The sequence below is a fragment of the Zalophus californianus genome, chromosome 11 (assembly GCF_009762305.2).
Source record: "Zalophus californianus isolate mZalCal1 chromosome 11, mZalCal1.pri.v2, whole genome shotgun sequence".
NCBI lineage: Eukaryota > Metazoa > Chordata > Mammalia > Carnivora > Otariidae > Zalophus > Zalophus californianus.
This window is the reverse complement of record NC_045605.1, coordinates 57,304,622-57,325,949: the sequence shown is the minus strand read 5'-3', so window position 1 is coordinate 57,325,949 and position 21,328 is coordinate 57,304,622. Positions and strand designations below refer to the sequence as shown.

The following is a 21,328-nucleotide window of genomic DNA, read 5'->3' as shown; positions in this document are numbered from 1 at the left end:
TCAAAGGCAGTTACAAGGACTTGTTTCATTTGATTTAGCATCAGGTAAAGTAAGAGTAAATATGCCATTGAAGAGTCATATTTCTCCTCCAGCTCTTGTATTGCCACATTCTTCCTACCAGGCCACAGGACGTCAGCAAGCATCTTTGTTGCCCCACTAAGGAATCAAAGCATTTTCATTTTAATTAGCAATAATCGCGCCTCGGATAAACCTCATTGGCTACGATACTGCCACTGTGCAAATGGCTATTTAGATTATACTCACTGGTAAAGGTTTTTCCTGCCAGATAACAGTGGACGTAACTATGGCAGTGAACACAAGCAGGTGTTAACTTCTTTGATTAGGAATAAAGAACTCATTCAGCAAACTCAGTTATTTTCCTGGTCTTTTTTAACCTGTCATGTAAATCCTTTTAATTATTTTTTTGCTAATTATAATTGCTATATATATCAAGGGAATTTTCCCCAAGCATACCTGATCTATTTCTATTTCCTGATGATAAAGTATGCTTGCTTTACTAGTGTCATGAGTTTTCTCTTAATCTTTTTTTTCTGCCTCTCATCAAGGCAGATCTTACATTTTGATTAAAAAGCAAAACTAACAAGTAGATCCTAAAGCACACATTTCTAAACTGAATAACATCTGAAAAGATAAGACTTTAATTACATTTTCTGTTGAAAATTCGACTTGGGTGTTTTTGCAAGAACTTACGTCAATTTCTAACATAAATCATGTCCCTCAGAGCATGTGTATTCTCAAAAGAAAAATCTTAGGAAAATAAATTTTCCTATGTGCTAATTAATACATTTTTATAACAAATTGAAAATTCTGAGTAAACAAGGTATGTTTAACAACAAAATAAATTCAGCATATATGGCTAATTTATAAATGTCTTAGTGTAGGGGTGCTGGATGGCTCAGTCAGTTAGGTGTCTGACTCTCAATTTCAGTTCAGGTCGTGATCTCATGGTTTGTGGGGTTGAGCCCTGATTTGGGCTCTGTGCTCAGCAGGGAGTCTGCTTGGGGACTTTCTTCCCTGCCCCGCCCCTCTGCTGGCTCACTTGCTCACTTGAGCTGTTTCTCAAAAAAAAAAAAAATTAAAAAAGAGAAAAAAAGAAGTGTCTTAGGTAAAGGCAGTGGTGAATTTGCATCCTGCAACTAATCTGTAAATCCAGTTGGTTTTTTTCCTGGAATTTTATAGACATAGTGTCTCATAGAGCCATATACCACAGTGCTAAAGATGTCTTTTTGGTATCAGTCTATGCAAAAAGCCTCTGATGAGATACTTTCCCCAAATGACATGGAATTTTTTTGTTTCTTTTCCAGAAAATAAGGAAAATTTATCAACCACTTACTCTTCTGAACAAATATTAGGTCACTACCAATTGCTCTTTTAATTATTAAATATAGTAAAATTTTTTTTTGAAGTTTAGACATTTCTGATGTTTTTCAGTTGCATCACCATAGAAGATAACTGAATAAAACACACTAGATGATTTCAAAAGCTGAATCTTCATATCTGACTCATTTGGCACATCCTTAATTTCCAGATAAAATCAGTAGAAATGAAACTAATATAATTTTCAAAGAATTCATAGATGTCAGTCTTAGGACAAATGCATGGATGAGGAGCTTCTGCTTATCTTACTAGGTAAATGCAGTTTTCCTCATGAAGTAACTGATATTTTCTGGTTTATTTGTTGAACTTTTGTTTGTAGGAAGGCATACACATAGGGCCAGATCTTGTTGGTTTCTGTTCTGGAGAATGTTTCTAACACCCCTTTTGTGTGGTGGGTAATATTCCAGGACCAGCTGTGTTTGGGCTTTGTAAGCCTTCAATCTCTTGAGAACCATCTCTCATCTGTTACTCTCACACTGGATGAGAGGCTTTCCAGTCAGGTCACCAAGGCCCGTAGTTTTGGGAGAGTCGAATTTGATGTTGTAGACTTGGTGGCTAGGTGAATGAATTTAGCAAGTGGATGTTGCTTCATGACCTTGAAGGGCATGTTCAGATTAATCACTCTATCTGATAAACTATCCAGGGCTTCTGCCTGTGAAAGTGCCTTGGAAAACTACACAATAGCCAGCTATATTGGGTGAGATTTTTCAGCTCATGAAGGGCCAAGCAGAGTCATGACATTGTCCGAAATGAGCTTCCCTTGTTCAATGAAAGTCTTGGCTAACACGCCAATTTCTGTGTCCCAAGCCTGTTTCAGACTGGGTCCCTGCTGGAGAGGTGCTTCAACTCAAAGTATTGGTGATATGCTATGACACACCTTGCCTGAGCTCAGTGCCACCATGATCACTGTGTTCAGTGGGCCTGGGCCCCACAGATAGTGGGACTTTGTCCTTGCTGCACACTCGCCCCGCTCTGTGGGCTGGCAGCACTGTGAGCTGGGGGCTGCCTTTTGTTTGGTTTTTGATTGTATTGATATGTATATTCTATCACTTTTCTTACCCAGATGGAGAAATTTTAAAGTAAACAAGTTAAAAATAAGTCTGACTTTATTAAACTGTACACAGATTTTTTTTAAAGATTTTATTTATAAGAGAGCACATTGCATGCGTGCGTGCACACACACACATGCATGCACACATGAGTGGGGGAGGAGTAGAGGGAGAGGGAGAAGCAGACTCCCCTCTGAGCAGGGATCCCAACATGGGGCTTGATCCTGGGACTTCGGGACCATGAACTGAGCTGAAGGCGATGCTTAACCAATTGAGCCACCCTGTGCACAGATTTTTTTAAAAAAGATTTTATTTATTTGTTTGTTTGTTTGTTTTGGGGGGAGGGGCAGAAGGAGGGAGAGGGACAAGCAGATTCTGATGCCCCGCTGGATCCCACAACCCTGAGATCATGACCTGAGCTGAAACCAAGAGTCAGATGCTGAACTGACTGAACCACCCAGGTACCCCTGTATTTTTTAGGGGTACCCGATGTTCCTAATTTCACATCCAAGTGTAATTGAATTATCAGCAAGGAAACTTTAAAATTCCAAGTTGTATTACTGCTTTAAACACTAATGAAGTGTTATTTCCTTACAGTGCCACAAGGTTGCAGTAGTGAGAGAAGATAAATTGGAAGGTGAGTGTTTAGCGATTTAGCAAGATTTTCCTCTTACGGCATCAATGTAGGTACCGTAAAAAATCTGCCCCTAGCATCTGCATACAATATATTTAGCTATTTAACTGAAAAGCTGAATATTCCTTTTATTAGTAGTTTCTGAAACATGTTAAAATAGGATACCACCTCTGCCTAACTTCCCATTTTTAAGACCAATAGCTGCTGACATTTACAAAGCACTTTCATTACAGGATTTCAAAGCTCATGTCATTCATGCAAAAAACTATCATGAATACCCTATGGAACAGCTCATGAACTGGAAAAAGACAGTAGTCTCTAAATACTGTGTTGTGTTCCCTAACAATTTTTTAGGAAGAAAATTAAAGAATGCTTTTCTAAAGTCAGAAAGACTTAACATAACTTCTAAATTAAATTTATCTTTCCATTTCAAGACTATTAATATTATGGTTTTATTATTTAAAAATCCAGTTCAAAAGAGTTTTGTAATAGGGTCCACATGATCTGGATATATGTCTCAAGATGAAACCTGCACTGTTGTACTTTGTATACAAAGACTCCTGCCATTGGCGTCGTTTTCTTACAAAATAACTCTGAGGTATTCAGGGTAGTGGAGATGTCCACTTTTGTCTTTCTGAATTCCCACAGTGGTGGCCAAAGTGAGATTTATTCATTCAGTAGATACATAATGAGTATTTACTCTGTCAAACTCTGTGGTAGGTGCTGGAGACTCAGTCACAGTCCCTTTCTTTGTGGAATCTAACATTTGTTCTTGTGATATTCTGTTGTGGTTTTTTTTTCTTCAGACTTAGCTGGCTAGTAGTATTTTTGTTACAGAGTTGCTTTCTCTGCACAAAAATTGAATTATATAATTGAGTCTTCTCAGATAGAAATTACTTATTCTTTAATTATATACTAGAGTGTAAGATTCTTCCCTGACTGAAAAAAATAAAGAACATCACAGTCATCATCAATCATTCATTAATGTTTACTGGATGAGTGATACCCTCACAGGTGTTGTACTTAGAACTGCCTCACCACCACCTTGTCTTGATGTCCCAGTTATAGACAGAAGAGTTGATGTTGTACTGTGTATGTGACTCTTTGGCCTTTTAGAGCTTTTGGACCACCACAGATTGCAAATGGTTTTAATGCAGAAGGGTTTCTTGTTAAAGTCCCCACATGCTATGAAGTTTGTGTATTAACAGACTGCTTTTCCTGTTGACTTGTAGCAGTGAAGTCCAAGCTAGCGGTGACTGCCAGCATCCATGTGTACAGCATCCAGAAAGCCATGCTAAAGGACAGTGGGCCTCTGTTCAATACGGACTATGACATCCTTAAAAGCAACTTGCAGAACTGCAGCAAGTGAGCTCCTTAATGTTCCTTGTGGGCTTCTTTACGAATTGATTTTGTAAGATGTTTACACAGTGGCTGCCTCTTAAGAGTGAATGCCAAGTCTAGTAAAACCCCATTTATCTTGCAGTAAGACACATGCCTGGTTTTATTAGTACATCATAAGGTGAAAAATAGCAGCCACAACCCATACTGAAAACCCCAGTGGACTCCCCATAAATCTATTTCTCATGTATTTATCCTGTCACCGCCACCGAAAGGTTTGTTGTGCCCCCTCATTACTCCCTTACGCCAGTCTCTGCTTGTCTAAATCCCACCGATTTTTTGAGAACCAGTTCAGATGTCCTTCAAAAACCATTTCTCATTTGTTATCCCTCTACCTTCCATCCAAAAGCCTTTGATCTTCCACAGCCAGGATCAGGTCTTGTTCATCTTTTATATCCTTTGTATCATCTTCAGTGAGATGATGGACTATAATGCACAGACTTGTGTTGTGGCTTTTTGCTTAATAGCCTGGTGGTTTTGGACAAATTACTTAAACTCTTTTGAGCTTTGGCTTTTTCATTTTTAAATTAGATATAATAATGCCTACTTTGTGGGGTTGTATTGAAGGTTCAGGTCAGTTCCCCAGACATACTAAGCACTTACTACTTTGACAGGTACTAAGTGAGATCATTTGAATTCATTCTACCAAGATCTAATAAGTACCTATGCCATACCACACACTGTAGAGTGAATATGGCCCAGTACCTGCTTATAGAACTCATGGTCCTAAGGGAGGCAATTATAGTATAGTGTGACAGTGCTCTAATAGGAGTAACACCGTGGGAGGATGTTTGGGGGAGCACTCATCCCCCACTTTTGAGTGAGGAGACCAAAGAGAGAAGGCTTCCTGGAGGCGTGGCCGCTAAGCTGAGGCCTGAAGGCCTGAGTAGAAGTAGCCAGTCAAAGGAGAAGTAGGAAAGAAGGACAGAGCTGCGAGAAAACCGGGTGCTTGTGTGGGACCGCAGTCATTTTCTGTTGCGGGAACTTAGAGTGAGAGGTAGGAAATAATGAGCTATAAGATGGAAGTAGGTGTCAGATTATATGCTTTGACCACTAGAATAAGGAGTTTAGACTATTCTGAGGGTACTGGGGTGCCACTGAGGATTTTGAAGCAGATGAGTGAAATGAGCAAAATTGCATTACAGAAAGATCACTTGGGGGCGCCTGGGTAGTTAAGCATCTGACTCTTGATTTGGGCTCAGGTCATGATCTCGGGGTCGTGGGATTGAACCCTGTGTTGGGCTCTGTGCTCAGCAGGGAGTCTGCTTGAGATTCTCTTTCTCTCTCCACCTCCCTGTGTTCATGTACGTGCTCTCTCTTTGAATGAATGAGTGGATGAATAAAATCTTAAAAAAGAAAGATCACTTGGCTGCAGTGGTGAACAAGATCAGAAGGGACTGAATAATTGGGAGACAAAGCCATCAGTGAGGAGAAATGTAGTGATTCAGGGTGGAGATGACAGTTACCTGAAGTGTAATAGTGGTGTTGGGCGTGAAGTCATATGAAGGTTAAAAGAGTCATGCTGTCAAAACCTGGATTTTGTAATGCTTGGGGACCAGATGTGTGTGTGTGTATGGGGGGGGGTGTTCATACTGTTAAGGATGGTGGTCATGTGTCTGGATGTGTGATGGTGTCATCACTAAGAAAGGGAATATGTGGGAAGGAGTAGGCTTGGGGAGAGAAGGAAAAACGATAAATTGGGTTTGGACATGTTGAGTTTGGGAAGCCTGTGGGGAGTCCAAGCGGAGATGTCCGTGCAGTAGTATAGAGTCAAGGAGAGAAATCTGGCTTGAAGATAGAGATTTTGGAATCAGAGAAAATAATTAATTGAGCCACAGCAGTAGATACAGTCATGCAGAGAGAATGTATAGAATGAAAGAGAGGGCAGAAAGTCAAACTCGAGGCCACAATTACTAGCTGTATACCTTGAGCAAATTATTTAACCTCTCTGTGCCTCAACTTCCTCCTCAGTAAAATGAAGCTAACAAAGGTACCAACCTCAAAAGGCTGTCAAGGAATAAATGAATGAATATATATAAAACACATAGAATGGGGGGCGCCTCGGTGGCTCAGTCATTAAGCATCTACCTTCACCTCAGGTCATGGTCCCAGGGTCCTGGGATCGAGCCCCGCATCGGGCTCCCTGCTTGGTGGGAAGCCTGCTTCTCCCTCTTCCACTCCCCCTGCTTGTGTTCCCTCTCTTGCTGTCTCTCTCTCTGTCAAATAAATAAATAAAATCTAAACAAAACAAAACAAAAAAAAACTTAGAACGGTGCTTGGCACATAGTAAGCACTATTTAAATGACAGCCATTTTTCAACGGATGGGCAAGAGAAGAGGAGCCTAAATGGGAGCAACCAGAGATGAGAGAAAAATCACAAGAGTATATGGGGTTCTAAAAGCTAAGGAGGGACTGATTGACAGTGTCATACCTTGCTGAGAAGCTAAGTAAAATAGGAACTGAAAAGTGTTAATTGGATTTAGTGTTAAGAGGGTTTTCAGTGGAGTGACTGGATTCTGGTCAACTGAATAAAGTGGGAGCATGAGAAAGTGAGACAGCAGATATGAAAAACTCTTTCCAGGAAATTTGACAGTAAAATGGAGGAAAAAGAGAGGTAGCTAAAGAGGAATTGAGACTAAGGGAGGGTCTATACATTTTTAAAGTTGAGAACTTTAAAATCACATATTGATTTTATGTGAACTTGTACTGTTAGGAAACTTGTACTGTTGGAAAGAGCCGTCAAAGAAGAAATGGTTGAAACTACTGGGGAAGATGGGATAACTGATAGAACCAGGTCCTTGAGACGAAATAGATACAGACTTTCCAAACATAGTTTCTGGAAGTTCCATGAGAATAGGAATTGTGTCTATTTTGTACCCAAAATGGTGCCTAGCAAATGGTAAGCATTCAATAAGTAATTATTGAGTGAATTGATGATAGGCAATAGTTCTTTTATTCTACAGCTCAAAACCTTAAGTATAATAGGCATACAAATATTTATTAAATAAATAAATATAATTACATAGCTAAAGAGTCATCATTTATAAGTGGTGTTTTTTAGGGAAGGATTATAAGAAAAGATGAATACCCTGATATATTTATGTAAATTACATTATTAGATTCCAGAAATAACCTATATTAAAATGTACCTATGGCATATGAAGCTCTAAAAATCAGTTCTTCTGTTGTATCTAATTAAGGAAGTAAACAGGAATAAAGGTGACTCAAAAGTTCAAAATGAAATTTGCTCAGGGACCACTAAAGTAAACATGGCAAGTAGAAATGTGGCAATAGGAAGCACTTTAATGAAACTCTACTTAAATACTTAAAGTATCATGGGTAGAAATGTGAAGAATTTATCTCCAATAAAGAAGTTTGTATTTGGTCCTGAGAATTATGGGCCAGCTGAGATCTGACTCATTGTTTCGTGTGTTTTAAGAAGTGCTATGACACGAAGAAAGTTGAAATTTTAGGACTGAGCAGATTCTTCTCTCTTCAGACATGTTCCCAGCCTAACTTGGTCTCTTCCTTATTGCCAATTTCTGGTCCTGACCCTAAGGTGTGGAATGTAGACCAAATGGAGAAAGAGTTCTCTCAGGGCCAACTTTAGATGTTGACAATGAAATAAAACATTGCTCTTTTCCTTGTACATGGAAGCATTGCAAGGCTAGAGAGGAAGACTAGTGGGCGAAAGGAAATGATTTCCGTCTGTTCTTAACTCTGATGCATGAAATATCTGTGTTAGTGTGGGGTTTTCTGAAGTGGACCGTAGTAAATCAGTAGAAGATTTTTGGAGCTATACACTCTAGCTTTGAGGCTTTTCAGTCTAAAGTTACTTCTGAAATTAAATGATTTATCAGAGACTTCTTTCTTAGGCTAGTTATTCTAGCAGTTAATGTTGAAGTTGTGCCTGGTTGATCGCCTAGGTAATTACTATTACCACATCGTTTCTTTCTTAACCTCCATCTTCTCTTATCCCAAGTTGAGGTAATACATTGAAGAAGAGAGGGAAACCAGAAGTCTTCACTTCCCGGGACTTCATTTATCATTCTTTCACTAGTATTTCTGTGTGCCAGGTCTCGTACTGCGTACCTAAAATACAAAAGATGAATAATGCCCTTGCCTACATCCAGGGAGCTCTCAGCAACCCCCAGTAAGCTAAAGACTGGGGGAAATCAAATGTTGTTCTTTGTAAGAAAAGTGAGGGAACCTTGCTTTAAGCACAACTGTGATTTGTGTGAAACAGGCACATCTACAATGATTATAGAAAAAGAGATGAATGTTCCCTTTAATATGCCATGCATACTGTGCCAAATTTCACTTGGTTTTGGGCATACTTGTCTGGTGCTGTTAGTTGGTATAATTAGAAATTATTAACAAATGACAGTGAAGGACCACCAGTCATACGAGCCAGTGGCTCTGTTCCCAGCTTCTTCCTTGTTTTAAAGCATGATCCACTCTGGCCAGGAGAGTTGCCAGAAAGTTTGTTAATATTTAAGCTCATAATTTTGGTTCAGTCAATATTTATTACATATGTAGTCCTGTAAGTTGAAGGTCTTTAAAAACAAGATAACCATTTGATTTCCCAAGGATGGTGAGATTACTAATCTTTTGTTATTTTTTGGTGTATTCTTTTTGTTTTGAATTAAGATGCTCTATTCAAAAAAGTAAAGATAATTCAATATGGTATGGTGGAAGACATCGGATTCCAGTCCTGGTTCTATTACTAACTAGATGTATAATCTAGGGCAAGTCCCTCAGTGTCTCTCCAATACTTGTTTTATATCTGAGAGTTTTGTACAAAATAATTTCTAAAATCCATTTTAGTTCTAAAATTTTCTAACTTAATAGTATTAGAGTTAGAAAGTATTGTGTGGAAAAAGCAAGACTTTGAAATTAATGTAACATTTGTGACCTCAGGTTTAGTGCCATACAGTGTGCAGCTGCAGTCCCCAGAGCTGCTGCTGAATCCTCGTCTTCTGAAAAGTTTGAGCAGTCAAATCTTCAGGTATCAAGTGAGACACCAGCCAATAATGAGTTGACAACCAATGGTCATAGTCTACCTACCTCCAAACAGATTTTCCAGCAGCCCAAAGGGATAATGGGAATGTTTGCCTCTAAAGCTGCTTCTAAAACCCAAGATGTCAACAAGGAAACCAAAACAGAGACTAAAGAGGTAACAAATGTAAGTCTTTAAAGATATGTCTTGATAGCTCAGAATGGGTAATGGAAAACCATTAGAGTTCCAATGGTAGTAGATTAATCACATAATGTTCTGATGTATAATAATATGTTCTAGTTTTTCTACTTTAGTCTGAATCCTTTAATTCTTGATATTTTCATCTGAAATAGTCCTTTTTCTTTCGATAATGCTTCTCACCAAGCCTTGGATTCTCCTGTAAAATGGCCCTGTATACATTGCAAGATTGTTGTGCAAGCCAAATAATGCATATGAGAATACTTGAAAATTACAAAGTTCTAGAACTGTTTATTAACAATACGGCCTTTTTCGGAACATCTTATATTCTGAGCTTTACCATGTATGCCTTTCTTCTTAGTATATTTAACATTCTCGTTCTGTTTTATGAATTTTTGTTTTTTTCTTTAGCTGCTTCCCTTAGTTTTTTATTATTCACTCATCTGAAGTAACTTAAATGGTCTCATTAAAACACTATTTAAAAATACTCCAGAAAAGCATAATTATTGCTATTATTGTTATTACCTTCATTGTGATTTTACAACTTCCGCTTTGGGAAAGGAGAGGGGAGTGGAAGGAAAACACTAACATTTATGGAAATACTGTGGGCCAATACTTTGATCTTTGCTCAAATCCTCTAACAGTTCAGTGAGGGAGAGATCTCTTGTTTTGTATGTGTACTCAAAAACTGAGCGCTAGACTTGTTGAGTGATTTGCCTGCATATCAGATTGCTATTAAATGGTACAACCAGTGTTCAAATCCACTTCTGATTATTACAAATGTAACATTTTGGAGGTTCTCCCTCCCACTCAGTGTGTGCTGTACTGCCTCTGATCTGTTTTAATTCTATCAAACTAAGTAGTTTTTTAATATACTCAAAAGTTTAGACACATTCATGGATAGTAAGTCTGTAAGAACAATGAGCAAGTAAGCTTTGGAGATAAACATCAGATACTTTGGTCTGGATTTGTTCTTACATCTAATGCCGACACATTTTGGCATGATTATATAGAGATTGTGCCATCATGATGGTGTGCCCTGCTATTGAAGAGATTAAGACTGCTACTTGAAGAATAGCCTTAGACACTAGAAAAAAATTATGTGTGTTTTCTGCTTTTAGGTATTTTCCACAGGCAACAAGGCACCAGGGAAAGGGAATGTGATGAGCAATTTTTTTGGAAAAGCTGCTATGAGTAAGCATGTTTTTACCTTCCTTTGATTAATACATGAATGTTAATATAATAACATATTTGAGGTGAAAGCCACCTTGTTCAGTTTTTACCCATCTGGTATATCATGCAGCCTTCCTGCATCCTAACATAAATTTGCAGTCTACTGACCAAATATTGAATGGAAGTAACCCCACTGGAACGGTGGATTTTATGGGTGACCTGGGTTCAGTTTAGATCTCTTGCAGGGTAGTTTACTACTCCTGTTTTTACTTCCTGCCTTGGAAAGAGAATTTATTATTTGTTTCATAGGGCTCTTGAAAATGGGTGACAAAATAGGAGGGAGGCTGCTTGGTTATACAGTATGGTGTTGAGGTTAATATCCTAGGTGCTGGGCTCAGGTTTGCCTTGTATGACAATTATTAATTATTACCCCTGTCTCCCAGGGGGCTGCATAAACAAATCTTTGGCTTTCTGCAGTTATTTTTTTACAGATTACTCATGATGATGAACTAGACCTCAGTATGAATTAGAAGGACCTGGGGGGTAGTGGCCACTTAAAAATAATACTTTTTGAGAAAGCAAAATCGCCTTTATTTAAAAATTTTATTTAAATAAGAATTCTTTCATATGGAAAGAACCAGTAGTCACATATTTTCATACTTCTCATACCAAGTACACATCCCCTGAGGGTATGTGGCATAACACCAGAAAGAATTCAGGAGCCGCGGGATAATTATGGCACACTTTCTTGGAGCATCAGTTTTACAAAGATCTTGTGGGAAGGTGTTTTGTTACATGCCTATGCAAGCAAAATTAGTCAGAATTCTGCTTTCCCATGATGGTCAAATTAGTGGTTGGAGGAGGCTTTGGAGTGATAGTGTTTATTTGCCAAAAAGCTATCACAAAAAGTTTTTGTGTTCTTAAAATAGATGGAAAATTTGATACTTTCAGGTTATTGGGAAGCACATTGTATTGTTGCAGGCGGAGTGCACAAGGAGGGCTCCCAACTTCTGTGAAAATAGATGGTGGCTAATGTCACTGGCCTGCATGGCTGGTACTGGTCCACTGAACCAATCAGATTGTGTGGTTTCTCGGTGACTTTTAGGTCCACATTTTTATTTGTTTTGTTTTATTTGTTGTTTTTTTGGTGCATTTGTAACCAGTGAATTTAAACATTTTTATTATTTCTAAAATATATAAGCCATGACTATTTGCTAGTCATAAAGAAAATCAAGCTATACAGAAGTATACACTTGTTTATTTAGTAAATATTTATTGAGCAACTACTGTGTACTTGGAACTATTGTGCATGGTGATACAAAGGAGAAACTGTAGGCAAGTGAGATCTCTGCCCTCATGGTCCTTATATACTACTAGGAGAGACAGACAAATAAATAAAGAATAAAATAGTTAATGATTATAATTGCTAGGCAGACAGTAACAGTAATAGAGGCAGTGGAGAAACTGGATAAAATAAAAGAATTAAATATTTACCTAATAAAAAGAATGGCTTCTAGAGTTGATTTATTTAACATGTTTTTTCAGGGATGAATGTTTAGAGTAAAATGATGAATATTTTTATTGTATATGACACATGACAAGATCATTGCAATGAAAATGAGAGTTGGAGGAAAGAGTTGTGGGGACTTGAAGCATTTAAAACTTAATGCTGGACAATAGCAAGTGTAACAGTTACCCTTATGCATTGCTGTGGGGAATATAAAATGATGTGCTTATTCTAAAAACAGCATGGCAGTATTTCAAAAAGTTAAACAGTTATCCAACACTTCCACTCCTACATATCTACTCAAGTGAATTAGAACTATATGTCTACACAAAAACTTGTACACAAATGTCCATAGCAGCATTATTCATGATAGCTAAAAAGTGGAAACAACCCAAAGGTCCATCATCTGATGAATGGATAAACAAAGTGTGATATAACCACACAATGGAATATTACTGTTATTTTTTTAAATATTTATTAGAGAAGAGGAGAGAGAGAACATGAGTGGAGGAGGGGCAGAGGGAGAGAGAGAGAAGCAGACTCCCTGCCAAGCGGGGAGCCCGATGTGGGGTTTGATCTCAGGAGCCGAAGTCAGATGCTCAACTGAGTGAGCCTCCTAGGCCTCCCACAATAGAATATTATTGAACCATAAAAAAGGAATTAACCTATACTATAACATGCATGAACCTTCAAACATGTGAAATGAAAGAAGCTAGACAGGAAAGGCCACATATTGTATAATTTTGTTTATACAAGATGTCCAGAATAGGCAAATCTATCAAGACAGAATGTAGAATATTAGTAGATTAGTGTCATGGGCTGGGTTGGGATTGGGGAGTGACTGCTAATGGGTACAGGGTTCCTTTTTGGGGTGATGAAAATATTCTAAAATTGGATAGTGGTGATGTTTGCACAGTTTTTAAAAACCACTGAATTTTACATTTTAAAATGGTGAATTTTCTGATATGTAAATTATCTCATTAACAAGAACCTTAATGCTTTATATGTGAAAAAAATTACAGCATTGGTGACAAAATTAAGAAGTCATCTGTATCCTGTAAAAGTGTTTTGTATTTTCTTGAGTATGAAAAGGAGATGCTTTTAATTAGTCAAATGATACAAATGACTTGGTCATTCAGATAAAAAGGAAAAAATAGTGATTAAATTTTCCTTACAGTAGTCTGAAAATGTTGCAGTGAACTGCCTTTTTACTAGCTAATTGGCCACTTGTAGCTGCATATGTGAATGAGTTAGGAGTTCCTCAAATACTGTGAAACCAAGACAGAGAGTAAAAACTCTGGATGCTGAAATCTGTTTGGTCACTGGTATTTTAATTAAGATCAGTTTCCTGAAATTGGTAGACTCGATGCAATAGCATCTCTTTCCTTACCCCAAGAGGGAGGTAGGAGATAATGTTTTTTTTTTGTAATTTTAAAACAGTGCTGTCAATATGATATAAATTCTGTAACAATGCAAAATTTGCATAAACTTTAAGGATATATATGCAACTTCAGAGAACTTGCTTTTTGAGGGTCAGTTACTGAACTCTGTAAGATCTTGGTACAAATTTCTGGACCCCCTGGAGATGCATGTTTACTCTCTGATTGGTGGAAAAGTTTGCGAAGTACTGATACTTGAGAACAGCAGTTTTGAAAAGGTGGGAGAGAATGCTGCGATTCTCTAGTGGATTCCACCATTCAGAATTCTCAGTGAAGTCTTCAAAAAATAAAGTATAAACAGATTGTGTGTTATACTTTTATCCATCATCTGTTCTTTCACATAATATACTTTATTTATAAATTATTATCCTAAGCTGTGTGTAATGGCCAAGGCTAAGATATCAATTGTTTTTTTCTACACTATAGCTGACTTAAGCTATTTTACGGCATATAACCAAAGCTACTTATGGAAGAGCCTCAGGCTGTTTACAGCTTTCTGAGAGTATTTTGTGACTTCTCTTGAAAAAACTGTCAGTAAATATAGCACGAAGGCTATTCTTCTATAATTTCTCAGATGGCTAGGCCCATCTTGCTTGCATTTCTTAGTCCTCTGCTCAGCATAGTAGTTGTTTCTGTGTTTTTCAGCTTGGTAGTAGGGAAAGAGGTAAGGATTTTGAGGAGTTAAACTGACTTAGTTTCAAATCCTGACTCTTAACCTTTTCTGTCAGTGTTACCTTGGGGTAAGTTACCTTGTGTATAACCTCACATACTAATCCCTTTTAATCCTTAAAATAGTCTCATAAATAATTACTTCAGTTTTTACAGAGAAGACTGACTTTTAGGTAACTTACCCAGAGTAAAACAGTATGACTCAAACTTTTCTGATTCCAAACTAGTCTTTTAATTATATCATTAAGATAAGTAGTGAGATGATAAGAGTATCCAGGTTTAAGAATATAGAATATAATAGAAAGTAAGATCTTGGTACAAATTTCTGTTGTCACTATTTGTAAGCTGTGTACTCTTGGGAAACATCTTTTATACCCCACACTCTTACTAATTTTCTCATCTAATAAATGAGAAAGATGTTAGCTCATAAAGTTGTATTTGCTTTTTGTAAGCCCTGCTTTTACTATTATTTGGCCTGGGGGCTGTGATATAATGAGGGATTAGCAAGAGGCAGAAATGAAAACAGAACTAGAGTGGTAGTTGGAAAGGAGACATGTTCTCTGACTAGACCCTGAGTTCTGTTAGGACAGGGACTGTTTTTTATCCCTTTAGCCCCTGCTCCTAACAAATTACTTGGCACTTAGTAGACTGTCAGAGGATTGATAGATTAATATTGCATGATGAAGTTATATATCATCTGCTATACTGTTTTTGTAGATAAACTTAAAGTCAATTTGGATTCAGAACAAGCAGTGAAAGAAGAAAAAATAGTGGAGAAACCTCCAGTGTCTGTCACTGAACCAAACCTGGCAGCCCCTACAGACCTGAAGAAATCCAGCAAAAAAGCAGAGCCTGTTAAGATGCAGCAGAAGGAAAAAAAAAGGTAGGAAAATTTTGTTGCTTGTGGGGGAGGAGTGTCTCTGCTGGGGGTGAGAAGGTCTGTTTGGGCTTATTGACAGCAGGCAGTTTTCAGTTGAGTACTAAATCCTACTTAATGCCTTAGGGATACAGCTGTATAACCAAAATGGAGAGAGAAGCTCAACAGCTTATCTAGTGAAACTGAACTGTGGAATCAGCCAGTTTAGATGATTTAGAGCCCAAAGCCAGTTTTTTGGGCCCCATCGATCTAAATTGATTATCTTTTTTTCTTTACTTCATCTTAAATTTGTGGACATGGCATAAGTATGCCTGATTGTGTCTGTGTGTCTGTTTTTCATTTCAGATTGCCAAGCGAGGGGTTACTGTTTCCAGTCAAATTTAAGAGAAAAAGTTCTTTGTTTTCTTTTTATATCAATGAGTTTATTTTTCAAGTGGTAAAATGTAATTAGAAAAGAAAATAAAAAGCACACAAGCTGTTAAAAATGGATCCAGGAATTTGAGACACTACCTCATAGTTGGTAGGAGTTAGTCTGTTGAAAGAAATTCTAAAGACACTGTCAGCACTGATAGGCCCAGAAATACTTGACTTCTGTAGCAAGGCTGGGGCTGCTGTAGTAGAAAACATCAACAAAATGCTGAAGTTTCAGAGGGTCAAGGCTCTGTCCAGTGGGCCTTATCCCCAAGAATATGTGATATGGGTGGATTAAAATGTCCCCTAGCCCACGGGTAAGATACTCATTGTTGATGGTTATAGCCAGGAATGCATTCAATATTTCATTACCAAGGATGATGTTATCTGTATGTTTTTAGTAGATGCCCTTTACTAGATGGAGGCAATCTTTTTCTATTCCTAGTTTGCAGAGGAATAGACTGGGTGCTGAATTTTGACAGATGCTTTTTCTGCATTTATTGAGATGATCATTTGGTGTTTCTGTTAATGTAGTGAATTTACTTTGGTTGGTTTTTAAATGTTAAACCAACCTTGCATTCTTGAGATAAACCTCACTTTGGTCATAAGACATTATCTTTTTTATAAATTGTTGGATTCTATTTGCTGGTATAAGGATTTTTTTGCCACTGCATCTTTCAGGTCTGTAGATCAGTTATTTTCTTTTCTGTTAATGTCTCTATCAGATTTCAGTGTCAAAGTTACACTAACTTCATAAAATTAGTCGGAGTAGTTTCCTTCTCCTCTGTTATCTGAGTTTATGTAATATATGTATTATTTTTTATTCCTAAAGATTTGATAAAATTTACCAGTGAATCCAAACCCAGAGTTTTCTTTGTGGGAAGGTTTATTTTATTAATTTGGTTTCTTTAAATAGAGCTATTTAAGTTTTCTTGTTCTTGTTGGGTCAGTTTTGTTTTTTTTTTAAGATTTTACTCATTTGACAGAGGGGGGTGCAGGCAGAGGCAGAGGGAGAAGCAGACTCCCTGCTGAGGATCCTGGGATCATGACCCGAGCTGAAGGCAGACACTTAACTGATTGAGCTACCCAGGTGCCCCAGTTTTGGTTATATTTTTAAAGGAATTTATTTCATCTAAGTTGTTGAGTTTATTGGCATAAAGTTCCTAATATAGTCTTATTCTTTGAGTATCTATAGAATCTGTACTTATCACTACAGATTCCTTCATTCTTTCATTGCTAATATTGGTAATATGTAGTTTTGTCTTTTTTTAAATCAGGCTTATAAAAAGGTTTATTAATTTTGTTAGTCTTTTGCCCCAAAATAACAACTTTCAGCTTTGTTAATTTTTTTCTATTTTATTTCATTGATTTCTGCTCTATTATTTTTTTCTACTCATTTGGGGTTTAATTTGTTTTTTTCTAGCTTGAGGTAGAAAAATCAGTTGATATTTAAAGTTATGTAAGAAATAAGTTACTTGGGGGCGCCTGGGTGGCTCAGTCATTAAGCGTCTGCCTTCGGCTCAGGTCGTGATCCCAGGGTCCTGGGATCGAGCCCCGCATCAGGCTCCCTGCTCCGCGGGAAGCCTGCTTCTCCCTCTCCCGCTCCCCCTGCTTGTGTTCCCTCTCGCTGTGTCTCTCTTTGTCAAATAAATAAAATCTTTAAAAAAAAAGAAGTTACTTGAAGATAAAAACTATATCTCATACATATTTGAATAGGGTGGTAGAGTATCCAGAGGAGCTAACTAATGACAAGATGAAGTCTAGGTTTTTTATTATGTCATTAGAATCACGTTAAGGTCTTAGGTCTATGCCTTTGCCCATATTTTCTCTTTAAAATATTTGTTTTTTTCTCTTTAATATCTTTGTCTCCCTTTTTTATCTGATAAACTTCCACTTAGCTTTCAGTTTTCAAGTAAGAGTCTTGTCCCATAACATTTTATTTGTCCAGTAATATCTATCACATTGTCTTATATTTGGTGGTGTTTATATCTATTTATTTCTCCTGCCAGAGCTTCTTGAGAACAGTGTTCTTCATCTTTCATCCTCAGTGTTTAGCCAAGAGCCTCTACTTAGTAGCTGCTTATTTAATGCTTGTTGAATGATTGAAAGGCCCATAGGAGAAGTAAGAAGGAATTTGTAGGAATTTGTAATGATTCTTGATGAGCTGGTAAGTAGCTTCCAATGATCAATATAAAGAGCTAGAAAAATGTTTAATTCTGGTCACTCCATGGAGTGACTTAGTTGTGGTCAGTTAGCAGAGTGTCCTTAAAAAGAATCCTTATTGGTCTACTTTGACTCTTCCATCCTCTGGAATTAAGACCATGGGTTATGAAGCAAGACTCACTCATAGTAGCATATAAATACTTATATTTTTATTTTGTGTAAGATGCTTAAATTATTCCTGGATGCCAACAGGGGGAAGCAAGTGGAGTTATCTGATGATGAGACAAAAGAAACTGAAAATATGAAGAAAAAGAGGAGACGAATCAAACTTCCTGAGTCTGACAGCAGTGAAGATGAAGGTGGGCATTGCTATTAATTTTTGGCTAGTGGGATTGTCTCAGTCAGCCTGCTATAAAAAAATATCATACACTGGGTGGCTTAAACAAGACAAATTTGTTCCTCACAGTTCTGAAGACTGAGAAGTCCAAAATCAAGGCACTGCCTGATGTGTAGGTCCTGGTGGGAGCGCTCTTCCTAGTTTGTAGGATACCTTCTTGCCATATCCTCATGTGGTAGAGAGAGAAATCGTCTCTCTTGTGTCTCTTATGAGGGCAGTAATCTCATTCCATTAATTACCTCCCAGAGGCCTCACCTCCAGATACCATCACATTAGGGATTAGAGCTTCAGCATATGAATTTTGGGGGAACACAAACATTTAGTAGCATGGGTCAATTCTTATTATGCTTAAGGAGTTAAAAAGTAATTTATTATAGGTCACAATGACAGTAGCAATCCTAGTGTTGAGAGACATAGAGCACCATTAAAGTATACTTTAGCCTTTTGACCAGAACCATCATTTTCTGGTAATGTGCCAAAATAACGAACATGGAAGGGAATAAGGATTATTATTGGGCACCTGGGTGGCTCAGTTGGTTGGGCGATTGCCTTCGGCTTGGGTCATGATCCTGGAATCCCAGGATCAAGTTCCGCATCGGGGTCCCTGCTCAACGGGGAGTCTGCTTCTCCCTCTGACCCTCCCCCATCTCGAGCTCTCTCTCTCTCTCTCAAATAAATAAATAAATAAATAAATAAATCTTTTTTTAAAAAGGGTTATTATTATATATATTATCAAAGAGCTTTTCTTTTTAAAAAATGAAGTGGAGATCTTCCTTTGGCTACCTTCATGTGAATCTTTTAAAACGGGTAATATTGTAGGCATGAAGGGTGTTGGTGGTATGGTGGTGTTCCACACTATATAAGTAAAACTGTGCTAAGATTAAGACTCTGTAGTATCATTGTCAAAAGGGAATGATGCCATGGACCCTTTCAGTATTAGGCTGTGGGTGGATAAACAGAATAAGGTCAAGATTCTTACCTGGAAAATTAATGTGCCTTTTCAAATAATATCACATATTCTAAGAGCCAAGATCTCTTCCCAAAGAGTGTAAACGTGTAAATGAAGGTGTCTAGAAAGAGGAGGCTGTTAAAGATAAGGATGCCTTGGTTGAACTCATATGCCAGATGACTTCTACCCTGCCTTGAGAACAGTGGTGAAAAGCTTGAGTTTCTGTAATCAGTTCTCCATGAATTTTGGCCATACTGGGTATAAAGCATTTTGAGGGGTTAGGGAGATCTAGTCCAAAGGAATTCAGCATCAGGTTAAGGTACAAAAATGAACAAACTGGTGCTTAAAAGAGATTAAAGAAGAATAACAAAGAGAAAGGAATCTATTCTGCTGACAAAATAAACTTGCTAGACTCTACTCTTAACAGAAACTGCTGTAAGAAGAACTGAAAATGGCAACAGAGGTTCCCCCAAAGCAGCTCAGCAACTGTACATGTACAAATGAGTGAAAAAGCAAATTATATAAACAGATGATCGTAACGTAGAAGAAATGAACCAGACCCAAGAAATTGTACAAGGAGATTAAATCTATGATAGAGGGTACATCTTTGACTCTTCCATGGATTTAGATCCTAACAGCCATGCTTACATGTTGGAGTTTATGGCCCCTGATATCCCATGAGAGGTACAGTGCCCACCAGAGCTAGGGTTTTTTAATGACGCTGGAATGGGTAGGGATAGGGCATTGTTAGCATCCCAGAGGGGCAGTTGCTATATACTCATTCCATGTCATTTATCAAAATGCTTTGACCAAGACTACTGAAAAGAGGATACCCAAGCATGTAGATGAAATAGGAACCATCAAGGAACATTCTGACCAGTTAAGAATTGAGGAGGAATAGAGGGAATTCCATGCAGATATGTGGCAAAATAATTAGGAAGTAACAGGAATATGTGCTAATTGGATTAATCTTCCGTATTTCCAACCAGGAAAAGGACTTGGGGAAGATTCTGGAAGAGTCTTTCAAGCCATCAGCCTAATGTACTTTGAAAAGATAAGCTAGATAAACTAGATATTCTAGTGAAGGAGTCCGCTCAAAGTCAAGGAATTACTGTGGTTGATTGAGCACTCATTACATACTTCTGAAATATTCTCTGTAGTTCTGATCTTTAGCCCACAAAAATAATACCTATGGGTGATTAGAAATATGAGTGGGGTTATTTGGAAAGAAGAGAGAAGAGATGTGATAGAGGTGGACAATCTATAATAATAGATAATACAGATGAGAGGCTGACAGATTTTTTATCTAGTAAAAATAATTTTTAGCATCTGACTAAATTTATAAACCTTTGCCATTTTATTCCGAAATTTTTTCTTTGTCTCAAAGCCAATGAGCTTTAATTTAAACCTTCACACTGTCTTCTAATCTATTACCATTTTATTACCAATATATGTTATTCAGTATGCTGCCTTCAGCTGGAAATTAGCAGATGAGCAACAGGAGTGGAGGAAATGGTGGGGACTTTGGAGTCAAACAGACCTGAATTTAAATTTTACCTCTGGCACTTACTGTGTGACTTTAGGCAGATTATTTAACTTCTCCACTTCTTTGTTTCTCCGTTTCTAAATTGGGGAAGTTGTCACACTGTGTAGGTTTTTTATGAACATCAAATAAGATATATCAACAGTGCCAGGACAGTGGTAACATAGCAGGTTTTCTTAGTATTCACCCCCCTTTTCTTATGGAGGTGTTCAGTAAGTGTTTAACAGTAGTAAGTCTCTTCTTAGAAAGTTCTGTTCAACTTTGTATCTTTAACTCTCTACTTAAGGGACTTTTCCTTTGTTTCTTTTCCTGGCAGAGGCATGAGCACGTTAAGCAGTTCTACCTACTCTGTTTGTAAAGCAAGAAAAGGCCAGACCCAGAAAGAAATCATATTAAGAGTAATGTCCACATTACTAGGAAAAAATAGTTTTAACTGATATGTTTAAGTTTTTGCTAACATTTTCAGTTTTTGCAAGTTGCTTATGGAGAATATTAAGCAAATGACCCTCCTCTTTTTAGATTCA

At 37.6% G+C, this 21,328-nt stretch overlaps 1 protein-coding gene and 1 pseudogene across 3 annotated transcripts in view; one reads left to right on the top strand and one right to left on the bottom strand.

The window, feature by feature from the left end:
• POLD3 (DNA polymerase delta 3, accessory subunit) overlaps window positions 1-21,328 on the top strand; it is a 64,914-nt gene that overhangs the window by 30,788 nt on the left and 12,798 nt on the right. For 2 of the 3 annotated variants that reach the window (XM_027581169.2, XM_027581167.2), the window contains exons 4-9: window positions 3,045-3,084; window positions 4,314-4,446; window positions 9,400-9,664; window positions 10,798-10,870; window positions 15,182-15,347; window positions 18,168-18,274. In XM_027581169.2, the coding sequence (XP_027436970.1) occupies window positions 3,045-3,084; window positions 4,314-4,446; window positions 9,400-9,664; window positions 10,798-10,870; window positions 15,182-15,347; window positions 18,168-18,274 (784 nt within the window). The remainder of the gene's footprint in view (window positions 1-3,044; window positions 3,085-4,313; window positions 4,447-9,399; window positions 9,665-10,797; window positions 10,871-15,181; window positions 15,348-18,167; window positions 18,275-21,328) is intronic. The other variant, XM_027581168.2, reaches the window with a different exon arrangement.
• Window positions 121-247, bottom strand: LOC113915665 (annotated as a pseudogene).